The sequence below is a fragment of the Oratosquilla oratoria genome, chromosome 18 (genome assembly GCF_046742065.1).
Source record: "Oratosquilla oratoria isolate Oo_2021 chromosome 18, ASM4674206v1, whole genome shotgun sequence".
Lineage (NCBI taxonomy): Eukaryota > Metazoa > Arthropoda > Malacostraca > Stomatopoda > Squillidae > Oratosquilla > Oratosquilla oratoria.
Genome location: NC_134794.1, coordinates 55,827,405 through 55,853,158, shown reverse-complemented (window position 1 = coordinate 55,853,158; position 25,754 = coordinate 55,827,405). Strand labels below are relative to the sequence as shown.

Sequence of the window (25,754 nt, the reverse complement as noted above, 5' to 3'; positions counted from 1 at the left end):
CAATTTATCCCCTTTAGTGACCTGAATACTGTAATCATATCAACTCTGTCTCTTCTATCTTTCAAAGTTGGAAGACCCATTACTTTTAGTCTTTCCTCATATGGGGAACAGTGTGGTTGCTGCCCTTTGTATTCTCTTGATCTTGTTTATATCCTTCACTCTGTGTGGGGACCATACTACTGAGGCACATTCCAGTCTTGGACGGATCAGGGTTTTAATGAGTTTTTTCATTGTCTCTTCATCAATATAGTGAATTGCCACTTTCATCTTCTGCAGTAGTTCATGTTCCCTACAATCCTGCTGATATGTCTGTCAGGTGACAGGTTGTCTTTTATTAACACTCCCAAGTCTTCCTCCTGTTTTGCTTTTGTAATGGTTTCATTTCCCAAGGAATAGTTTAAGGATGTTCTTTTGCCATTACTGCCCATTTCTGGTACTTTGCATTTTTTTGGTATTGAACCTCACTTCCCATTCTTGGCTCCAAGCAAAAATGGTGTCTAGCTCTTTTTGCATGTGTGTGTGTGTGTGCATGCAAGGTCACAGTATTACCCATAGATCGGTCATTTTCAAGTTCTGAGCTCTCTTCCGGGAGGGAAATAGCTGTCAATCACGAGTCCAACACGTGATCCAAGACCATGGTTGTGAATCACACTAGTGCCACACAGGCAACATTCCACCATTTCTTCCCAGGGATCTATGGGAGGGTCCAGGGCCTAATGATTGTTACAGTATGTAGGGCTGCAGAATTGCAGTCAGATTATTCAAGTAAACAGTAATAATGGTTATTATTATTAATCAACTTAGAAAACAAATGTGTATGGTGCACTACATGTACACAAGAATATGTAAAGAAAGGTATCTGAATAATACATAAACATGCATATACCATAAAGCCCTTTCCTCCTTATAAGGGGTGTGGCCACCCAATGCATACACCCACACTCTTCACCCATCTCACACCTATCTGTTGTCCTCTCTAGCTTAGCTCCTTATAGATGAAGAGTTATCCTTGTTCAACACCCACTGCTCAGGTCAGAAAAAATGCAACGAGACACAGCACCTCCACAGCAGGGCTGAGACCCAAAGCTGGTTTATCCCAATCACTTCATCATTACATGGTGAACCCCCCCTTCCCCGCATCCACTTGAGAGATCACAGTAGACAAGAAGAAATCCCTTTGGGCTACACCGATTTCTCGTCCATTAATGACTATTCTTCACTCACACCTATCTTTTGTCCCTCTCCTTTCCCTGCTCAACAGACATTCCCCATTTACCCAAGGCCCCTTTCATCCCATCCATCCACCCATTTCTCAATCTTCCCCTCAAGTTTACTCCATCCACCTCTGCTTTCCACACTCTTTTAGGTAGTCTTTCTTTACTTGTTCTTCCCATTTGCCCAAACCTTCCCAGAATTCTTTTCATCAACCCTATCTGCCAGCTCCCCTTTTCACCCCTACCCTCTGCCTCACTTCCTCATTTCTAACTCTACACAGCCTTATAACCCCCACAACATTTCTTAAACACTTTATCTTAAACACATTTATGTTTCTCCTTTCTACCTTCCTTAGACTTCAAGTCTCTGCCCCCATGCAGTGTCATAGGCACAATCAGCCCTCCATACAATCTCTATGTGTCCATTACTGGACACCAATTTTTCATAACACTTTTCATTTTCCCAAGACATTTTGTTTATTCCCTTACTCTGTAATCTATTTCTACTCTCACTCACTCTTCCATTCCATGCTACATGTGACCCAAATACTAAAGGCTCTTCACTTCCTCCAGCCCCTCTCTTGTAAAAATGACCTCAAACTCACTGTCACCTTCTCCCTTTCTACACCTCATCACTTTATCTTTGCCTACATTTACTTTCAGCTTTCTCCTCTCACATATATTATTTGTTTATTTGTTTGTTATTATTTGTCTGTTTATTATTTGCTTAATTTTCAATCATCATTTATCTGTCAGTTTATTATGATTTACTATTTACCTGTTTGTTTATTGTTTAACTATACCTGTGCATTTATTTTATTTATAATTATCTATATTATAATAATTCTTATTTATGTATCTTTTTTATTTATCATTATTATATATTTTTTTGCATCCGACCTAGTTATGGACCAAAAGGTCTCCTGTTGGCATGCTCCGCCTTTGTAATCCTTTACACACTCAAACTCCACTAACTGACCATTTCTTTCCACTTCCACTTTCCAGTTCCAGACCCCTGCCCATTACCCTCACATTTACCTCCCATACCACCCCACCCATGTACATATTGAACAGCCATGGCGACATGACACATCCCTGGTGCAGCCCCACCTTCACCTCTGACTCTTCGCTCTATATCCCCAACCCTAACACAGGTTCTGCTACTCACACAACATATACAAAAAGAAATATTACAAAAATTCGACATATGAGTAATACAGTGAACGTAAAAAAATTATTCTTACCCCGCAATGGGTGGCAGTGGCAAGATCGAAATCATATCTAACAGACAGGTAAATGCAGAGGATGAAAGCTCCAAAGGGAAGTGAAACGGTACCGACTGCAAGGTGACGTAAAGGTAGACGCAACACACTGTCGCTCTCAACCCCCATTGCTGCCTCTGTAAATGATAACAGTATGTAATGCTGAAAATTATGAGATCTTATATTACATAAGCACATTCACTTTTACATAATCCAAAAAAATATAGGATACAGACCTTCAATACCAAAAATAAAACTATGAATACAGTAAATATCTAATTAATTGTTCATTGGACTACATGATAATATATAAACTTGTATAATAGTTATCCATACAGATGAAGGTATGACCCTTCATCCACAAGGAGCTGAGAGGGAAACAAAGGGTGGTGGATGGGAGTGGAAGGAGTGGAAGAGGGTGCATGCTTTGGCTGACTACCTCCCTTATGAAGTGGAAGATACCCTTAGTGTGTGTGTGTGTATTTACCTAGTTGTATTTACCTAGTTGTATTTTACGGGAAGGGGAGCTATGCTCGTGGGGTCCCGTCTTCATATCTCATTTTATCTAAACTATTTTTAAATTCATGTATTGTTTTTGCACACACCACTTTCACATCTAACTTGTTCCAACTGTCTATTGCTCTGTGAGGAAAGCTGTTCTTTTTCAAATCTCTTCTATAGCTGTCTTTTTTTATTTTCTTTCCGTGTCCTCTTGTATTTCTGTCATCCCATTTTATCAGATTCTCTCTATCAGTAATTTCTATGCCTTTCATGATTCTGTAAATAGCTATCAAATCTCCTCTCTCTCTTCTTTGCTCTAGTGTCTGTAGTTTAAGTTTTTGTAGTCTCTCTTCATATGATAGTTTTGAGAGTGTTGGTGCCAATTTTGTAATTGCTCTTTGTATTCTTTCAAGTTTTTTTATACATTTTTTTGTACTTGGTGACCATATCGTTGCTGCATATTCCAATCTTGGTCTTATCAGGGTGATTAGAATTTTCCTCACCATTTCTTCATCCAGGTATGTAAATGCCACTTTGATTGTTCTTATTAAGTTATAGGTTTCTCCAAAAATCTTATTTATATGTTTCTCAGGTGACATATTATTCATAACAATGACTCCCAGGTCCTTCTCATTTTCTACTCTTTTTATTCCTTCTTCTCCCAAATTATATGATCCTGTTATTCTGTTTTTGCTTTTTCCAAATTCCATTATACTACACTTTTTTGTATTGAACTCCATCTCCCACTTTCTACTCCATTCTTGTACTTTATTTAGATCTCTCTGTAGTGATTCACAATCTTCTTCAGTTTTCACTCTTTTCAGTAATTTTGCATCATCTGCAAAGAAGCTCATATAGCTTTCAATTCCTTCATCCATATCATTAATATATATAGCAAACATTATTGGGGCCAGAACTGTTCCCTGCGGGACACCGCTTATTACTTCGTTCCATTTTGAGTGCTGATCTCTTATCACTACTCTCATTTTTCTTTCTTGCAAAAAGTCTTCCATCCAATTTAGCAATTTACCTTGTATTCCTCCTTCATATTCTAATTTCTTAAGCAGCTTCTTATGTGGTACTTTGTCAAAAGCTTTTTTTAGGTCTAGAAATGCACAATCAGCCCATCCATCTCTTTCTTGTATTATATCTATTAGCCTTGAATAGAAACATATTAAATTGGTGACGCATGATCGTCCTTGTCTGAATCCAAATTGCCTTGGATTTAGTACGTTGTTTTTTTCCAAGTATTTTACCCATCTACTTTTGATAATTCTTTCACAAATTTTTGCTATTGTACTTGTTAGAGAGACTGGTCTATAGTTGGTAGGTTCTTCTTTATTTCCTCCTTTATATATAGGTACTATATTTGCTTTTTTCCAATCTTCTGGAACTTTTCCTTCTTTTAAGGAACTGCTTATTATGCTATGTATTTTGTCTGCCAGTTCATTCCTGCATTCTTTCAGAATCCAGTTTGCTATTTCATCTGGCCCATGCGATTTTCTGACATCAAAATTACCCAAGTGTGTCAATATTTCATTCTTTGTTACTTCTATTTCTTCCATAGGGGGGACTTTTTCTTTCCACTCAATCTCTTCAGGTTGTATATTTTCCCTTGTAAACACTGATTTAAAATGTTTGTTCATAATTTCTGCCATTTCCATTTCCTCAGTGTATTCAACTCCTCCTTGTCTTAATTTCTCCAAGTCTTGTTTGTTTTTCAGTTTATTGTTTACAAATCTGTAGAATAGTTTTGGTTGATCTTTACACTTTTCTATAACATCTTTTTCATATTTTCTTTTTTTCTCTCTGCACTTTTGTACATATTCATTTCTATAACCAGTATATATTTTCCATTTTTCAGGTCTTCTGTGTTTTTTCCATCTGGTCCAGGCTTTGTCTCTTTTGTCTTTTAACTCCCTACAACTTTTGTTGTACCAGCATTTTACATATTCTTTTTCTTGTTTTTGTCTTGGGACATACTTTTCCACTCCTTTTTTGTAAATTTTTGTCAAAATATTCCATTTCTCTTCCACTGATGTTTCTCCTTTGTATATTTCTTCCCAGTTTTCTTGTTGGAAGAATTCTCTTATTTTATCAAAGTTTGTTTTTTCATACATCATTCTTCCTTTTCTATATTGTTCATTTCTTTTCATATATTTTTCTTCATTAAGTTCCAGTTCAATCAATATGTGGTCACTTTTACCTATTGGTGTTTTATATTCAATCTTGTCCACTATTCTAGGTTCAGATGTAATTATTAAGTCTAGCCTCGATGGTTCTTCTTCATTTCTATACCTAGTGTTCTCTTGTATCCATTGTGTCATTGAATGGTCAGTAATCATCTCAAGTAGAGCATTTCCCCATGAGTCATCACCGCTCTTTACTGTCATTTCTTCCCAGCAGATTTCTTTGCAATTAAAGTCGCCCATCATAACTATTCTTCCTCCGTCTTCCATTATTTTAGTTAATGCTATCTTTGTGTCCTCTAGCATACTTTTATATTCACTCTCCTCCCATGAGGCTGTTTTCGGAGGCACATAATTGATCACAAATTTTCTGCTCTTCTTATCTCTGTCTTCCACTTCTATCATAATCATCTCTACTGTATTCTTTCCATATATGACACCTTTCACATTTATATCCTTCTTAGTCAGGAACATAACTCCACCCCCTTGCTTTTTCTCTCTGTTTCTAATCCAATAATTGTATGCATCATGTCCTACACTGTTGGGTGGTAGTGGGCCTTTTAATTTTGTTTCTACAATTCCCATTATGTCCGGTTCTTTTTCTTTCAAATAATCATTCAGCTCATTCAATCCTGTTATTAATCCATCTATATTTGTGTAAGACACTCTTAGTTTTCTGCCACTTCCATTGTGTTCTCTGTTTCCCTTATGTTTTTCTTTTGTGTGTCGAACTTCCTTAGTTTCATGTTCACTACTCTCCAATAGAATCTCTCTTTCTCTGACTCCGTTCTGTTCTCGTTTTTTGTCTTAGCTTCCAGTCTTTTCTGCTTTTCTTCCTCTCTTTCCTCTTTATTCATTTCTCTTTTTATCCATATATTTTTGTATTGTTCTCTTGTTGCTAGTTTCCCTGTTTTGGATAAGATATTCTCTGCTGTCGTTTGTGACTTGAATTTAATCTTAATTGGTCTGGTCTTGTCTGTGCTATACTTTCCGAGTCTAAATTTCTCTTCGATTTGTTTCATAATTCCTGTTTCATCTTCCTGAACTGATTCTAGTAATTGGCTTACTTTTTCATTTTCCTCTTTGATTCTTGTGGTTCTATCTGTGTTGTGTTTCTCTTCCATTCCTAATATAATTATACATTTCTTCTTGTCTGCTAAATACCTTACTATATTCTCCTTTTGTCTCATTACTTTAATAACTGAGTCTTCAGTATGTTCTTTCAATTGCTGTTTGACTATGTCAGTGAATGAAATCTTATTTCCTTCTTGGGTTTGCTTCCAATTTTTACTTTCTTTAGCTATTGTTTCTCTGTTTTCTTTACTATTCTTCTTCAATTCCTCATTCTCCCCCTTTACCTCTCTTAACTGTCTTTTTAGTTCTTCTATTTCATCAGTTAAGTTTCTATTCGCCTTTTCCAGTTCTTCCAATCTTTCAACCCTTTGTAAAATGGTGTTCATATGACCTAACCTACTCTCCAAGTCCTCGATCACCTTATCAACCTTCATCTCTAGTCTTGTCAGTCGGGGGGGGTTTGTGTCCCCCCCACTCTCTTTAAATCCCTTGAAAATATTCTCATCACTTTCTACTGTATTTTTGCTATCTATACTTCTAATCTTTACATTCTTATTAGACATTCCGTCGTCCTCCAGCTCGTCTTGTGGTCTTTTGTTTACTTTACGGCGGTCTATTTGGACCAAGTCCTCTACTTCCTCATTACCTTCCATTTTCCCAGCAATCCCTCCCCTTCTCCTCTTTCCTTACTTTCCCACTACCTCACGAGCAATTTCCCCCCCCCCTGCAAATACAAAAAGGCACTTCTCTTTGCGTTGGTATCCACAATCTTCACTTTTCTTCAGAGCGTTCTTCAAGCCGTCCGTTCGTTGAAAGTGTGTGTGTGTGTGTGTGTGTGTGTGTGTGTGTGTATATATATATATATATATATATATATATATAGTAAAATTAGACATACATTCAATACTTGATTTAGAATATATAAGGGACAAGCTGGTCTGTAACTAAGAAAAAACCTCCATTGCAAGTAAATGTTTTGGGGGAATGGAAAGTGTCATGCATAGCTTGTTGTACCTTCTATCACGTCATTAACATAGACAAGAAATATCATTAGTGCAAACACTGAACCTTGTGGAACTCCACTCATTACGGCTCTCTAGCTTGACATCTTATCCTTTACTACAGTCCTCATGTTCTTCCCTTCAATAAATCTTTCATCCATTTGAATGGTTTACCTCTTAGTCCTCCAGTATGCTCTATTTCCACCTGAGTCAACTATGAGGCACTTTATCAAAAACCTTCTTTAAGTGTAGGTACGCACAGTCCACCAGTCTGCCAGTTGTTCCTTGCATTCTCTAAGTATCCAATTTGAGATCCCGTCAGATCCTGAAGCTTTTGTCTTATCAAATGATTAAAAAAAAAAAGTGCCACTTCCCTCACTACTACATTCACATCTTCCAAACCTGAATTTTTGCTCCCTTCACTTTCCTCCAAAAAATTAATCTCCTTTGTGAACACAGACTGGAAATTTTCATTCATTATTTCTACCTGAACTGGGGCTTCTTCAAAGACCTCACCACCCACTATTAACTTGGTGATTACTTGTGTCTTAATTTACAATTGATAAACCTGGAAAACAGATACAGTTCATTTTTGCATTTATCTACAATACCTCTTTCAAAATTACTTAAGTCCTCACTATGGATTCTTGTATAGTCCTGTACTGGTTAAATCTATTTTTTTTTCCAATACTGATTTGTGTTTGTAAATGATGTACATTTTAGGTGGAGCCAATTGTGGAATGCATCACATTTGATTGAAGTTGGAGTATAATTAATGGGTTTAATGCATGTGAGGCATGTGTAGGGGCCTGGGTTAGTTTATATGTTACCAGATAATAGAAGAAACGGAAAGGCAGGTGCTGGTATACTGACACCCTGGTGTGTAATTGGGCTTTATGTGACACATAGGCATTTCTACCTGCCAGATAATTGTGTATGTCTATGTTACATATTTTGAGATTGTGAGGGGAGATGGGATTGAAAGCTTTACTAATATCTAGTGTTATGAGACGTGTTCTGTGTTGGGGCTTATCTGAACTGATACCACTAAATACTCTTTGTGTGAGGTTTATCAAAAGAGTGTTTGTGGAGTGTAGTGGTCTAAAACCATGTTGTGATTCAGCAAGGGGTGGTTATAAGATGTGATGATTTGAAATACGAGGCATACTATGACTTTGGAGGGGATGCAGAGAAGTGTGATTGGGTGATGTGATGCTGCAACTGTTGGGTCTTTGTTGGATTTGGGGGATGGTGATGATTTCCTCATGTTTCCAGATCCTGGGTATAGTGCTATGTGAATAGCCATAGTTTGCAATGTTGGTGAGTGTAAGTACACCAAGTTGTCCAAGGTGTTTTAGGTGTTGGGGGCCAAACTGTCACAAAAACCCATTCAGGGAGGCACAAATCCATGGCAGCAACTTTGGGTGCCTGGGACAAGTACCAAAATCCTTACCCACAAGTGTGCCTTCATGTCTTTCCAACACTGAGGGATGAGTCTTTCATCCCTCTTCTCCTATTAGCCAGAGATATAGAGAGCAACCCTTGTCCCACCACCACAAATCAAACATGTCAGTCATGCTCCAAACCCATTACCTTGAGCTATCAGACAAAGGGCTCAATTCAATGCAACCAAGGTTAGTGTGCCTATCGATACTTGGAATTTTAGTCTTCTTAGAGGCCTCTCATGGAGGAAATCACAAATTTTGAGTGCACAGGGAGGGAGGGAAGCACAACAATCCAGATTCATTTTTGAAGCATAAAATTTGTGGTTTTCCAATCTTAGGAAAAAGTCTGGGAGAGAAAATCTTCCTCCCTTACATGTGAGGTAGCCAGCCAAGGCATGCACCCCTTCACTCCCACACCTCCCACTCCCACCCATTACCCATTTTTTTTTTTCCCTTTTGACCTTAGCTCCTTGCAGATGAAAGGTCATCTCTGTCCATTGCCCAGGTCAGAAGCAAAGCTACAAGACACAGCAGCACATCTACAGCAAGGCCAGCAGTTTCATTTACAAGGTGACCCTGGAACAATACACAAATTCAAATCTAAATATGATAAATAGAAAATAATTATATAGCCCAGGTTGGAATCATAGACAAATCTGAAGCTAGGTATGATAAAATGGAGTACAGGAAATGGGACCCAACAAGCATTGCTATTTTCCTGTACACTACAACTTGGTAAATACTGCATACTTTTCCATTTCTGTAAAAAATATCTATCAGCTTCAACTGCATGACATGACAGATAAATATGAGACAAGAAAAGATAATAAATCCATCAATCAAAATCTCAAAAATTAATAATTATAACTATTGAAAAGGGTGGAAAAGGAAGAAGACACAGGTCAAGTTCCGAGTTTATTCCTGACCAATTTTACTCTAAGGTTCTTTAGAGGAATGTTTCTCTGCAATGAAGCTAACAATATATATTTACAAATTGACCCACATTCCCTCTAAGGATGAAGGTCCTCCAGGTGGTCAGGCAGAAGCATAAAATTAATAAAATATATAAAAGATTTTCATAAATTTTAAGCAATTTGGAATACAAGTGTTGTCAGAAATGTCATCTTCTTATGTAAAAGGTGGTTGTGAAACCTATGTGGTGTAAAGAATGTTGTGGAATAAAACAAAATTATTGATGTGAAGTACAAATATGATCAGATATAAGAATGATGAAAACATGTCAAAATGCTAGACAAGTCAATATGTGGAACAACTGTTGGACATAAGGTCACCAGATGAAATTTTCTTTCCCCTTTCTGTTCTCTTCAAAAACAAAGCCACAATATATATATATATATATATATATATATATATATATATATATATATATATATATATATATATATATATCTTTAAGAGAACAGAAAGGGGAAAGAAACTTTAACATCTCTTAGAAGACCCCAAGATTCTAACCATGAAAGGATTTCCCAAGACCCACAAGCCTAGTATTCCTCTTAGACCCATTATTTCAGGCCTTGAAAACACACCACATAGTTTGGCTAAAGTCTTAGCAAAGCCCCTGTCATCCATTTTCTATACCACTTAGGGTTTACAACCACATTTTACATAAGAACACACAATTTCTGATGACACTTGTGCATACATACAAATGTCTTTTGCCTCCTTACAAGAGAGGTAGCCAAAAAACAAAGGCATAAAATCCACTCCCACCCATTCCATCCCCACATACTCCACTCCTATTCACCACCCCTCCCTCCCTCTTTTCTTGGCTCCTCCTGGATGACAGGTCATCCCTGCATCTCACCCACTGCCCTGGGTCAGAAGCAGTGCAGCAAGGCACAGTACATCCACTGTTTCATTTAATCAGTGAACCCCCTCTCTGTCCCCTCGTGCAGAAAAAGAAAAGATAGAGAGAAATCCATTTGGGCTCTGTCAACTTATTATTCACACATACTCCCTCACCACCCCATCCCCCACCCCTCCCTTCCATGCATCACAGCATCATCCATATACAACCATTCTCCATTCACCCCTATCTTGTCTTCTCCCATCCTTCCTCGACAGACATTCCCCTCTTTCCCAATGTCCCTTTTACCCCATCCATCCATCTCATCCTTGGTCACCCTCTCATGTTCACTCCTTCCACACCTCTTTTACTAATCTTTCTTTACTCATTCTTTCCATGTATCCAAACCATCCTGATACTTTTTCATCAACCCTATCTCCCGACTTCCTTTCCACCTTAGTTCTCCTCCTCAACATTTATATTCCAAATTATTTAATTCTATTTTATGCTTCTATCAGACCGCCTGCAGGTCCTTCCTCCTCAGAGAGAATTTGGGGTTGGTTTGTAAATATATACGGTCAACTTTGCCCCAGAGAAACATTCCTCTAAAGAACCTTGGAACAAAAGTAGTCAGGAATAAACTTGGAACATGATCCATGTCTCCTTCTTTTTCAACTTGTCACTATGTCTCAAAATAATAATAATAATAATAATAATAATAATAATAATAATAATAATGTACATAACAATATCACATGCATTTTAAGCACTCCACATTTGGCATGCAAAACTGAATATACTTTTACGTAGCTTTTCATCTTGTATTACTATTATTTGGAAGCACACATATTGCGTTCAAGAAGGAATTAAGCATTGAAAAGTGCAATAAAAAGCTTACCTAAGTCAGCCATAGTTCAGGTGAAAGCACAATGCACACTGCTGCCCAACTGAACTGCTCAAGCATGCCTGATGAAATCCGAGGTAAAATTCTAGCTTACTTTCTAAAAGTTTGAAAACAATATGGTAACAGTTCAATCAGACGTGTACAAGAATTTATAAACAGTCAAAGTCAAATGTAAATGGTAGAATACCTTTGGGCATTTTTTTCAATAGAAAATGGTGAAAGTAAGTGTTCAGCCTAAACAGTTTACTGCAGGAGAAACAGCCTAACTCCTGGAGGAGAATACAGGTGTCTTAATCTGGTATGGTAAGGTTTGTATGGATGGCGTGAGTTGAAGTACTGAGCACTGGGATGGTTGTGGTTATGAATTGTCTGAAACCAGTTTAATCTGCCTGATCATACTGTTTACATGTCAGCATAACATACGACATAAGTACACTGCACTTCTGATGTCTGCCACAGCAGAGGGGTTGGGAAGCGTCACACTTCCTGGAGATTGAACCCAGGACTTCAGTATCTGGAGCCAGGAAAACTACTTACTGCTCGACAAGGGCTCTAGATTAGGATAATACTAATTTATTTTCAATCATACTCAGAATATATTGTACAAAAATATGGGATCCAATGAATGTAGCATTTACTCTTATTAGTTATAACCAGGTACAATTACCAAATGTAAATACAAGCAGGATGGAAAGAAGAGTACATTATTACACGAGCCGCAGAAAAATAAAATTAAATAAACTGCATACTGCCAGAGAAATTACTGTATTTGCTGGCATCAAAGTTACACTTTTTTAAACAAAATTTGTCTCTACAATTTACCCTGCATCTTGAATGCTAAAGGTAGCATTTTTCATAGGCCTACCACAACTTATTAGGTAACCGACCCCGCACAGAGTGAAGGATATAAGCAAGATTGAAAGAATACAAAGGGCAGCAACCAAACTGGTTCCCAGCCTGGTAGATAAACCATACGAGGAAAGACTAATAGCACTGGGTCTTCCAACTTTAAAATATTGAAGAGAAAGAGGTGATTAGATTACAGTATTCAATGATAGAAGAGATCTCCTGATTAGAGATGGGAGGGCTCTAAGAGGTCTTGTGGGAACAAATTGAGAAAAACATGTCTACAGGATGTGAAGGAACACAGTTTTCCATACAGATACATGAATATGTGGAATAGCTTAGTAGGTGATATAGCCCAAGCTTAAACAATACAAGTTCAAATCTAAATATGATAATCTGAAATCAAGGATATTGATTAAGATGGAACTGTGCATGAATTTGAGGCTAGGTATGTTAGAAAATTAGAGAACAGGAGATGGGACCCAACGAGTGTTGCTCCTTTCCTGTATATTACAATTAGGTAAATACAGTCATCTAAACTCCTGTATACCCCCTACGAAGTCTATAAATTATACATAGTATAGGATAATAAATATGCAATAATGAATAAAAAGGGTACTGTACATTCCAGGAATCAAAAGATGAGTTGGATGTTTAATGTTTACATGTGTGTCCTCTGATGACCTACAATAGCTGTGTTTTCTCATTTTCAACGGTGCCTTATGGGGTGAGGAAAGACTACAATTACAGTAATTCAACTGACTTTGATTTTACACCTAACATGCAATGCAAATTTGGCACAACTGCATTGCAATTACACTCACCCATAACAGTGAAGGCTCACTTAAAAAAAATCTAAAATTGGTAATGCATTAGATGGCTCTGAAGATGATATTCTGTTTGAAGATAGTTATTCTTTGGACACAACTGATGGCCCTGACGATGTCAGTGACATCAGTGATATGAACACCAGCTGTGAATCTTCTGATTTCGTTGATGATGATAGCAGTTAGTTTTCAGGATTTGAAGACTGATATGGCTAGCCCTGCAAATGGTAATATCGTTTTGACACATAGTAACAATGTGCATACAATATTCTAAGGATATTAATGAACTGTTTTTTCTTGTTTGTGATATTTTGTAATACTGAGTATACTTCCTAGTCTTACATTTTGGGTGTCATATGCAACAAGATTTGCCTAAGAATTACCAGTAACTTTGGTGTTAATGTACCGTGTCGCAATATTGCAAGACAGGCAAAAATTGTAGATAATAAATGGTCATGAAGCTTTACCTGTCACTAAGGCACCCACAAAACAAAATATTTACAAATCATCCCCACCCCAAAAAAAAAAAAAAATAAAAAAATAAAAAATGGAAGTCAAAATTGGGGTGCACCTTTGAGGCTGTCTGGCATCACCATTAAATCCCCAGTGCTGTGGTACCCAAATGCCCCCTACAACATCACACTAGCTGGGTGTTTTATAGTCCCCACAGTGTATTTTGGGAGGTACGGATCCAAGCCAGGACAAAACCTGACCTTTTCCCTTCAGTTGTCAGTCACTGTGAATGGCCTCATCAGACTGCAAAACTGTCTACCATTTCTCTGGATCCCAGGCCGGATATTTACAACAAAACAGTAGTCTTTTCTTCTTTTGCAAATGCTGTTCAAATGGGCTTCTTTAATGGTGCACAACACTTGAATCTGAGGTCATTACAGAGGCATTTCTGTATTGTCCACACTGAGACATGTTGAAGGAGCCTTGGGTTCTTTTCCTTTAATTTTTTTGCACTGATGTGAGGCTCATTGTCCACCTGATCCTTCAGTGCCTTCAGGGTTCTCCTACACAAAAGGTCTCCCTGACTTTTTCTTTTGAAGTGGCGGGTCAATGCTCCCTGCATCCCTATAATTTTTTTGTCCACCTGTGACAGTATCTATTTCTTTATTGTCTTTTCCTGCATGTCACAGAAGTCATATAGCTGTAATCTGCTCTTCTGATAACTCTTTCCTTGGTTCTGTTGTCAAATGAGAGATGCAAAAGTAAAGCAGTGTCTCACAAAAAATATACATGGTACAGTAGAAATGCTCACACACATCCACTTCATATGAAGGGCTAGCTCACAATGCGGCAACCAAATGTAGTGAGTTGCCTGAGGGCACTTTCCTGAGGCCATCATTCCTTCATCAATAAAATAAGAGGATTTGAGTTATGTCTTTAGAGGCTGGCTTGTTCTGTGCCAAATATGATGTTGTGGCATCATTTTGGCACCGATTGTGTTTTGTATTTACCCAATTGTGATCTAAAGAAAAGTAGGTTAACTCATGGGGTCCAGTATACTTTTCCCCATGTAGTTTTAAACTTGGTTATGGCCTTAATTTAGGCTATTTCAGGTTCTAAGCTATTCCAGGAATTTATGTATCTACATGGATAACTGTATTTCTTGACATTCTTTGAACATCTGGGCATCTTCAATTTGTTCGCTTGACTCTTTCTTGTCCAAGTCCAAAATATCTTTTCAATTTGAGGGTCCTTTCTCCAGCCCATGGGATGAATAAAGACAACTGTCTCCTCTTCAAGACTTTGTGACAACATGTGGATCCTTCTCCAGCTCCTGGGCTGAATAAAGACAACTGTCTCCTCTTCATGACTTCATGACAATGGGAACGTCCTTTCTCCAGCCTCTTCCTGGCTGAGTCAACCAACTCTCTTTCAAGAATACAAGTAGCCAATGTATTGTTTCCTTGCCTCTTTCATGCCTCATAGGCAATTCTAAAACATGCATTAACTTTATATATTCTTCATAATATTCTATGTAATATTTTGTGTAGAGTTAGTAATAATGTTGTCTGTTTACAGTTCAGGGTCTTCATCCTCCCTTTGGCTTTGATAAACAATAAGGTGATCTGTTTGTGTCACACACACTATTGGTTGCTGGATAAGGATTTCTTATCATATACTGGAAATGGGCATATAGTACCGTAAGGGATGACATGATAAGTGGTGATGTAATACTGGTTAAAACAATCATAAAATTTTCTTACATTTACTTATCACTTTTTTATTTTCTTTGACTATTACAAGTGAATGTAATTACAACCAACAAAACAATCTCAGATCAGTCCTATTTTCTTATTAAATTCACTAACACATGATGAAAATTATTTGGTAGCGTGACATGAGCCAACCGACTCTGTCTTTGGATAAGGCGAGTAGGTCACCTATGTCACTATCTGCCAGCCATGACACAGAAGAAAAACTCATACAAAGTAATGTTGACACGACAGAACTAAGTATGGATGACCTCTAGGCCTCAATCTTTTTCCCTACACCTTATTTTTTACCTCAGCGTACACTGAGCAACATTGGCCACACTGCACCAGTTCTTATCTCTAAATCCTAGGAGTTAGTGTAATTGTAAACACATTCTAGATGCCTGGGTTTTTTGTGACTTTTTTTTTCCACAAGGTTGGTGGGTACCTGTTGGTTACAACTGTCCCAGCTTAATCATCTACCCTTTTCTCTTTAAATATATTCATATCACACTTATCCAAGTTATTCTATTATATTTTATTATTTCATGTTTACACACAGATGTAAGGAAGATATGGAAATGGGAAGAGAGACAGACTTGCTGACCTATTGATTATGACTGTCCCAGCTTAATGAAGCCTGAACCAATGTGACACCACTGCACATCCTCAGCTGACTTTTATTTAGTTCCCTCGACCTCAGCTTCCCACTCCTGCATCTCTCTACCTCTTTCTACCTAACTCAACCTCACCTATCCGGGGCAGTACTCCTGGGGCGATATATAAATCCTGTTACGGAAGTTGCATCATCTTCCCTTCCGTTCATTTGTGTGAGGAATTTTTGTAGATGACCTGAGGCATGGACCCGTCTCCTCAGGTTTGAACAATCATGCCACACACAATGGGTATTACATTTTAGGTGCAAAACACGGAGGATGTGGTAGGGCTGGAAGGAAGGGTCTGGTCCCTGTTGCTAACTGCACACTCCATCCAAGTCACGTAGGCTTGGAGAATGAAAAGGGGGGAAGGGGCATACCTTGTATGACATCACAACAAACAATAACATGACATATGAATATATAAAAAAAAAAAAACTGGCACCACAGTGACTTTGGCCAGGATAAAAATAGAGGGAGAGAAAAACCTTAGAATAAAAAAAATATATATTAAAAATCTTGTAAAATTTTAAATGAATCACATATGTGAAGAACTGGAGGTAGGTGAAAAAAGCAAAAGTGAAATCTCAATCATGGAACTTAAGGAATTAAAGAAATCTGATCAAATACAGTGGTAGAATATGGGTTAGAAATCAACCTTAGACTAAAAAAAAGGGGGGGGGGAGTGAACGAGTTGGTAGATTATTTGATAGATGAGAATCTATTGCCAGGAGAAGAAATAGAATGGCTATATAGAGGTAATGACATGGAGAAACAAATAGAACTAAGAAAAATAGTGACACAAATAGCTCAAGTCAATACACAGGAAGCACATGTTGAGGATGAGGTTAGTTTAGCAGAAATGAATGCAGGTTTAGAGAATAAACCCATCATTAAAACAGAAGCAATAGTATTTGATGCCTCTAGATATTTGAAATATTAAACTAATTTTGCAGAAACAGATTCTTAACTTTTCTTTAATCAGGTAGAGAAAGTTCTCAATCTAATATTAATCAATAACATTGGAGTTTGCTAGTTCTGCCTAAATTAATAGGAAAGATTCAGAAAGTTTATACATCCTTAGGAAGTGGAAAAAAGTGACTATGATAATGTAAAAAGAAAGGCTCCTGAAAGTTATGAAATAATTCCAGAAGCTCATAAAATAGACTTAAGGAATAATAGAAAGGAGTTTCTACATGCATTCATGGAATATGCAGCAAGCTAGTAAGACTAGAAATGCTGATGTGATCAAAACCTAACTCCACATCCACAACTAAGACAATCTTCAACTCCTGTCCTTTCATATGTTTTGCCATCACTTCCAGAACTTGACACCCCCCCCCTTTTTGGACAATTTGCCTTGAAGGGAACTTATCTAAGGTTGAAAGTGAAAAGTCAAAACCCATCTCTGTCCTCAGAGACACTGGGACAGTATAAACTCTCATATTTGCTGACACTTTGCCTCATCCCTCAGTCATATATGAATCAAGATGTCATTGTAAATACTGTAGAAGGGATCAGAAAACTTCCCCTACACATGGTGCACCTTTGAACTGAAATTGTAAAGGGAGAAGTTCTAATTGCTGTAGTTAAAGAAATGTCGGTAGACGGTATCCATCTACCTTTGTCAAATGACTTAGCTGGCAATAAAGTCACCTGTAGTCACCAAAGACCCAAAGACTCCTCCCTAGAGGATCTCTCTATATATCCTAACAATCCTGTTTAAATACATGCTCCCCTGAAGCTATTCCCCTTAAGAACATTTGATCCAACATCATTATTAAAGAGCTATTGAAATATTTCTCTGTAGTAGGCCTTCCTAGAGAAATACAGAGTGACCAAGGCAGTAATTTTATGCCTTCTAATTTCAAAGCATTTCTTAAAGAACTAGGAATCCTACAAACTGTGTCTACTCCTTACCATCCCCAATCTGAAGGTGCTCTAAAAAGATTTCTTGGAACACTAAAATCCATGCTAAGAAAGTACGTCTCGGAAAACAAACAAGACTGGGAGATATAACTTCTTTCTTTACTCTTTGCAGCTTGGACTTCCACCCACGAAAGTATAGGAATAATATTTGGACATGAGGTGAGAGGTCCCCTAAAGATACTAAAAGTAAAAATGGATGAATCTAGAAAATCCTATAAAGTCAATTTTCACATTCAAATAATGTTAGGAAAGTTAAAACAAGCTTGGAATTTAGCTACACAACATTTGAAACAAGCTCAGTCCAAGATGAAATATAACTATAACAAAAAGACTCAAATTAGAAACTTCCAAATAGGAGATAAGGTCCTTTTGTATTTGCCTTTGCAAGGAGATTCATTCCAAGCAAAATATCAAGGTCCCTATATTACTAGTGTAAAAAGAAAAGATGACAAATTATGTTATATCCACTCCAGACAGGAGAAAAAGCTTTTGCCATATAAACTCCCTTAAACAGTACCATTCTGGAAATGCTGTACATACTAGCATTGAGAGAAGACCCAGATGATCAAAACTTCTCTCACCCACAATCGCCATTACAAAATTCCTTTAATCTTAAAAAAAAAAAAAAAAAAAAAAAAAAATAAACAAACAAATAAAATAAATAAATAAAAATCCAGCCCATTTAGAAGTTGAATGTCAAGATGATTTGGTAAGACCAACTACTCACTGCTGACATTCATAGGCAAACCTCCACTGTAGCATATCAAACAACAGTTACGTAACCCAGAACAAAGTTATTAAAAGTCACCCATACAGACGCTATCCTGAGAAAAAAAAAATCTTGCAGGAAGAAGTCAAATCATTACTCCCTGAAGGATTAATAGAACATTCCCCTAGTCCTTGGTCATTTCTTTGCTTATTAGTTCCTAAAACAGGTGGTAAATTCTGATTAGTGGTGGATTATCAAAAACTGGATGGCATCACCAAGGCAAATTTACTAAGATCAATAAAGGTCCCAATCTTGGATGATAAGATCAAGATTGGAGTATGCTGTGACACTATGGACACCTAGTACAAATAAGAATACAAGGAAATTAGAAAGAATCCAAAGAGCAATGACAAATATAGTACCAACACTTTCATAATTGACATATGAACAAAGATTGTCCAAACTCGTATTACCAACCCTGGAACAAAGAAGAGAAAGAGGAGATCTACTGGACATTTACAGAATCATGCAAGGCATGGAAGTCCTTGACAGAGAAGATTTATTAAAGTGGGATAAAAGAAAAACAAGAGGACATGAAAAGAAACTCAAGGATAGTTATAGAAGAGATATGGAAAAAAAAAAAAAATCTACACAGAGTGGTGGATGTCTGGAACAAATTAGATGAAACAATAGTGTGTGCAAACACCATACAAGAATTTAAGAACAAACTAGATGCTGAGAGATACAAATATGTGTCACTAGGAGCATAGCTCCCCTTCCCGTATAATACAACTAGGTAAATACACTCTTCTTTTCCCTTAACCATACACAGAGACAACAATGCACATTTTCTTGAATATGATGGCTGTTAATGTGTCAACTGTGATATTATTTTCTCATTGACACAACAAACACATTATCACTTGTACCCTTAATCTTCATTGCAATGTATTTACATGCTACATTTTTTATTACTATATTAAGCTGTATTCCACTTTTTATTTTCACTAATAATCCCCTTCTTCTGTGCTACATTTTTCCCACGTACGTTGTATCCTTCAATATTATATTTGCATATACAAAGGACTACAAAGGCGGAGCACGCCGACAGGAGACCCCCTGATCCACATCCAGGTCGGATGCAAAAAAAAAAATATACAGGTAAACGTCAACTTACGATGGCCGCGACTTACGATTGTTCGACTTTACGATGACGACGACGACGACGATATGATAATTTAACCCCTTCCATACGGTGCCGCACACGTAGGCGTCATGAGGAGCAAGTGGATTCGCGACGCTGCCATATCGGCGTCTTGATTATATTTATTGTAGTCGCCCCTGTGTTTTTACATTCTCTCAAATGATTCATTCTCTGTGGTTTTCAAAATTCGCGGGTGAAAGAGAGAACGATCGATATAAGCGGTGACTATATTTTATGATGCGAGTATTATTACGTCACGTCGTACGGCTGGCATTGGCTGCTGCCCGCGAGATTTAAGTTCCGTACTGAAAATACATATTATAGTGTTTGAATATGGTAAAAAGGATAAAAATGATTAAATAAACTACTGTACATGTTTAATAGGCTATATTCAGTATCTCTGGTGGTTAATATACAGGTAGGCTAGGTACAGTGACCACGGAACAGAGTGGGGATCGACTTACGATGAGATCGTCTTACGATGGCTCTATCGAAACCTAATGCCATCGTAAGTCGACGTTTACCTGTATATATATATATATATATATATATATATATATTAATAACAAATTAAAACTATAATAATGCAAAAACAACAAACAAAATACATAAATAAATGCATAGGTATAGCTGAATAACAAACAAACAGGTAAACAGCAAATGACTATAAATCGACATATAACCAATAATAAATGAAAATCAGTCAGACAAACTATAACAAAACAAAAACAAATAATATAACATAAATTATAATCATTACAGCATCTTACTTAGGTATTTATCTAAATGATTCCCAAAGCTTCGAACCGAACTACACTGCACTACCTGTGCAGGATGCTCATTCCATCCATCAACTACACGGTCGGCAAAGTTGCCTCTACCCACCTCCAAATTGAATCTATTTCCGGACAGTTTGAGACCATTGTTTCTTGTCTGATTCTCATTCAATGTGAAAATTTGGTCACTTTTGATGTTGTCAATTCCCTTTAAAATCTTAAAGACCTGTATCAAGTCACCTCTGAGTCTACGCTTTTTTAGGGAAAACAGATTCATGTGCTTAAGTCGATTTTCGTATGATTTATTTTTGATATTTGGAATCAGTTTTGTGGCTCGCCGTTGTACTTTTTCCAGTCTGTCAATGTCTTTAATGAGATTTGGTGACCATACGGAAACAGCATATTCCAAATGTGGACGAACTAACGATTTATATAGCTTGTTAATGAGTGATGGACTTTTGAAATCAAAAGACTGCGCAATCAATCCCAGAATCTTATTTGCTTTCTCAGAGGCTGAAATACACTGCTTGGATGATTTGAGGTCGTTACTGATAATTACGCCGAGATCTTTTTCACTATCCACTTTTGTTAACGAATTTCCAAATAACTTGTAATCGTACTTACTATTATTTTTACCTATGTGCATTACCTTGCATTTACTTGTGTTAAATTTCATTAGCCACTTTTCAGACCATTGCTGTAATTTATCTAAATCTTCTTGAATATCTAATTGGTTTTCAAGAAGATTTAGATAAATTACAGCAATGGTCTGAAAAGTGGCTAATGAAATTTAACACAAGTAAATGCAAGGTAATATCTCTTTCAAATCTAGAATGTTTTGATTTAACTTCTTCAATTACTATTATCTGGGAGGGGACTTTGTAGTTGGTCTAGTTTATAATTCATTTTACTTATCACTGTTAAACATATCCACAACTGAAAGAAATATTTTGAATTCACTAACCTATTTCCTTGTATAACTCATTTTTCCTCCACTGTTGCAGTCATCTTGGTTTTCTCACATTTTGTTGTCTTGCCTGGCACTGACACTGATGCCATGTTGGACATTGATAGTGTCCATCTTGTCTTTACCTTCAAAATATACCTGTTCCAAGGGTATCCCCTAACTACATGATAGTTTCACCGAGTTTTGTTCCTCCACATTCTTCTTCTCAATCTCCTCCTTTAGTTCTTTGTCTCTTTTCCTCTCTTCCTTAGTTATATCATGCAACAAAACAGTATATGCAAACACTATACAAGATTTTAAGATAAAACTTGATGTGGAGAGATACAAAGACGGGTCACCACGAGCATAGCTCCCCTCCCGTATATTACAACTAGGTAAATACGAACTTTTTTTATAAGTACTATCTATTCTGTGCATCTTTCAGTTTATAAAGATTTCTCATGACTCTCCCCTTCAAATATCCTTAGATTAACACTAGTATGGGTTGAATTTTCCATGATTCTGATTCAACCATGTATTTACCAATTCTTATTTCTTCAGTATCACTTATCATAACATGTTAGACCTATTTCTTTACAAAACTTGATAAAAATCAATTTGTAGTGTCATATTTTTCTGACATTACTGTCACATCTATGCTGTGGATCATTACCTAAGGGACACCAAACAATATAATATTGTTTCCATATATAAAACTGGAAAGTAAATGCTAATTCCATAGCTCCTAGGCCCATCCTCTCTCTGACAATTCACCTATATTGCAAATAATTTCTTTCCAAAAAAAATAGATTTCATTAAATCAAAATACAAAATGTGCAACCAATTTCAACCTAAAACTCTAAAATACCATTTTAACTACCAAGTACAAGAAAAAAAATCTGAATAGGAAGCTAAAAAGATATGTACCTTTACCTTTTAGACTAGCCCAGCGTTTACCTCATGGCCATATTGTGATATACAAGGAAGGTGCTACACCTGTGGGATCCTTAAACAAAGAGAAAAGCAAGATTCTTATTTTTAATAAGCTTGAAATCCAGAAGATACTGAAAGAATAAAAATGATGGAACACATCAAATTGGAGATGAAGAGACAGGACCTAACAAGTGTTGCTTCTTCCCTGTACAGTAAACTACAACTTGGTAAATGCAATACTTGGGAATCACAGTGACCAACAACAACAAAAAATTGTTTCTAAACAGTGTAAAGCTACAAACTAACAGACAGCAAATAAAAAGGCAAATCTGACTTGCTCAATAATCAACCAGTTGTAACAAAATTACTAGGTAAAACATACTGGAAGAGAAGAGTGCTACAAACACTGTTGTACAAAGCATACACCTTGGGCTACACCAAAAAAAGAAATGACTAACCAGCAATTCTACAAAGAATATGAAACTGTGTATAGACATATATTAGGTGCATCCAGGTGTGGAGCCCTCACATGGGGGGGGGGGGAGATTGGCAGGGAGGGAATATGCCTGGGGGTGGTACTTTTAGTCTGAACTTACCACCCAAAGACTGACAAAATATTTATAATGAAAATGAGGTCAAAGAAGCCCTGAATATTTTATTGTAATCCATCTTTGCATTAGAATGAACAAAATGTGAAATATTTGCCCTTATCCTTTCTGCAATAGGGACATTGAATACATATTTTAAAATCTGTTTAAATATTTTCCAAGCTGATAGCTAAAATTGGCAGTAAGCGGTGGCAGAGGTGGGAAGTGTTGGGAGGGGAGAGGGGCATCACTGAGAACTTTGCCCCAGGGCAGCACTTAGGCATGTAAGGGCTCTGCCCAGGTATGCACAAGCAACAACATTAAGAGGAGAAATAGGAGCAAGTACAATGGAGATAAGAATCAGGGAAAGGCAGATGAAGTATTGGAAATATATGGTACGCAATCCATTATCCGAAATTCTCAAAACTGAAAAGCTCCAAAAACCGAACTTTCTGGCAACACTGCTTACCACCAAACATCAGTTGTGGTGTTCATTTGTGATGCCAAACATCAGTGAGCAGGCACACATTTGCTGTTCATTGTTTTTTTCCTTAAGATTTTGTGTAATTTACTGTGAAAATGTAAAAAATATCTGCAGATTGTGGTATAGTGGAATTGGCATAGGAGACTAATGCAAACTAATACAAGGGTACAACGGCATGCTCTGACCAAGAGCGATGCCCCCCGGACAAAAGCCCTTTCATACATCCAACAAAGGTTCCCTTCTCTTCTGTGTGCTGCTCACAGCCTCTAGCACCTTTGCCCACGTGGCCAGTTACTCTGTAGACTTCTTAGGTATATGTTGTGCCTTCTCTGTACTCATAACCTACCGTTTCATAAACCCACGATCCATACAACCTGTTTCACTGCTGCCCCAGTAACTTTGCTTGCAAACACAGATAACTCTATGGATAACAGTGGAAAAAATAAAAGAAAGCATTTATCATTATCAATACAGCAGAAAATGGGAGTTATTGCAGAAACTTGATCGTGATGTGTCTCTGCAGTATCTTACTGAAGAATATGGAATCAGATCTACCACTGTTTATGATTGAAAGAGACAGAAAGACAAGTTACTGAAGTTTTATAGTGATAGTGATGACCATAAACTAATGAAAATTAGAAAAACACTGCAGAGAACAAAAAATTAAGATATTGACCTTGTGATGATGGAATGGATTTGACATCGAAGAAAGGAATATATACCACTGAGTGGTTTGATGGCCATGAAACAAGCTAGAAAAGATCATGAAGGTAAATGTCAATATTCAGAAGGCTGGCTGCAGAAATTTAAGAAACGTCATGCTGTAGATTATATCTAAAATTCTGTGGTGAAAAAAGCTTTTGCTGATCATGAAGCAGCTAAAAATTACATTGATGAATTTGCCAAGATAACATCTGATGAAAACCTTTCTCCTGAATACTTCAATGAAGACGAGACAGCTCTGTACTGGCCCTATGTTCTGAGAAAAACACTAGCAACAGCAGATGAGACAGCACCAGCGGGTTTTAAGGATGCTAAGGGAAGGTCAATTAAACTTGGCTGAGCCAATGCAGCAGGCACACACAAGGTGAAGTTGCCAGTGACTGCAAAAAGCCAATGTCCGAGATGTCTGGAAGGGATACGCAATTTACCTGTGCATTATTATGCAAAATAGAAAGCATGGGTAACCCGAGAAATGTTTTCCGATTGGTTCAATAACCACTTCATACATGCGGCACGAGCTCATTGCAAGCAAGCTGGACTGGAAGAAAACTGTAAAATTCTATTGTTCCTGGACAACTGCTCAGCACATCCCTTTGCCAAACATCTTGTGAAAAGTAATGTTTTCAGCATTTACTTGCCTCCCAATGTGACTTCTATTTTACAACCTTGTGATCACGGAATTTTATGCTCCATGAAGAGCAAGTTTAAAGATAATTTTATTAACTGTGTACTTGATACAGTCAACAGAGGAGTAAAAATGCAAAACTACCTGAAACAGTTCAGAGTTACGGATGCCATATGTGCAGTTGCTAATATGTGGAATGACATTGATAAATCAACATCAACAAATGCATGGCACAAACTTTGGCTATGATTGCTTAGACAGAAACCTATGCTAACGAGACAGGTGACACTTGCAAAAGCCTTTAAAAATGCCGCCTTGAGAATCCTGCTCCTGGTCCATCTTCAGTCTGACTGCAGCATGATGACGATGAATTTGACATCAACGGACCCTCTTCTCCAAGATCATCAAGCTAGATGTAATACCGGTATACCTAAAATCTACATATGTTGCAGGTATCCATAAAGGCTTTGTAGTCTTTCATTTGAAGCCTTTCTTTATCCAAAATAGTGTGAATATTCATGCATTTCTCAGTAAAATTTTAGTTGTGCACACCTACATGATATAGCAATAGAAAATTAATTATTTTGTAAATTATAATATATCAACGTAATATGCAATTTTCTTGGCAGAAATCAATAACAAAAAAGTTGCTGCAAACCTATTTACTAATGAACAAAGTCGCACCAGCTGAATGATATGCCATGTTTGTTTTGATAGATGCCGGGGTTGAAGAAATGAAAAGATGATAAATTAGTCTATTTCAACCTAACCTAACCAACCTACATCTAGTAATTTGGTACCTCCAATTCTAAAGATCATCCTGGTCGCCGTCATCATGACAGATGTTGACGGCCTAATTATTATTGTACCTTGGGCAATTAACAGACGACAGCAGAGCCCCATATTCT

At 37.2% G+C, this 25,754-nt stretch overlaps 1 protein-coding gene across 12 annotated transcripts in view; it reads right to left on the bottom strand.

Annotated features, from left to right (window-relative positions):
- Nucleotides 1-25,754, bottom strand: part of LOC143035247 (acyltransferase PGAP2-like) — an 81,264-nt gene that overhangs the window by 53,337 nt on the left and 2,173 nt on the right. For 5 of the 12 annotated variants that reach the window (XM_076202034.1, XM_076202044.1, XM_076202042.1 and 2 more), the window contains exons 2-3: nucleotides 11,392-11,459; nucleotides 2,459-2,613 (exon numbers count right to left, since the gene is read on the bottom strand). In XM_076202034.1, coding sequence (XP_076058149.1) covers nucleotides 2,459-2,613; nucleotides 11,392-11,404 — 168 coding nt within the window. In that variant the 5' untranslated portion in view covers nucleotides 11,405-11,459. Of the gene's footprint in view, nucleotides 1-2,458; nucleotides 2,614-11,391; nucleotides 11,495-11,584; nucleotides 11,738-21,512; nucleotides 21,762-24,174; nucleotides 24,251-25,754 lie in introns of those variants that run through there. The other 7 variants (XM_076202039.1, XM_076202036.1, XM_076202035.1 and 4 more) reach the window with 7 other exon arrangements.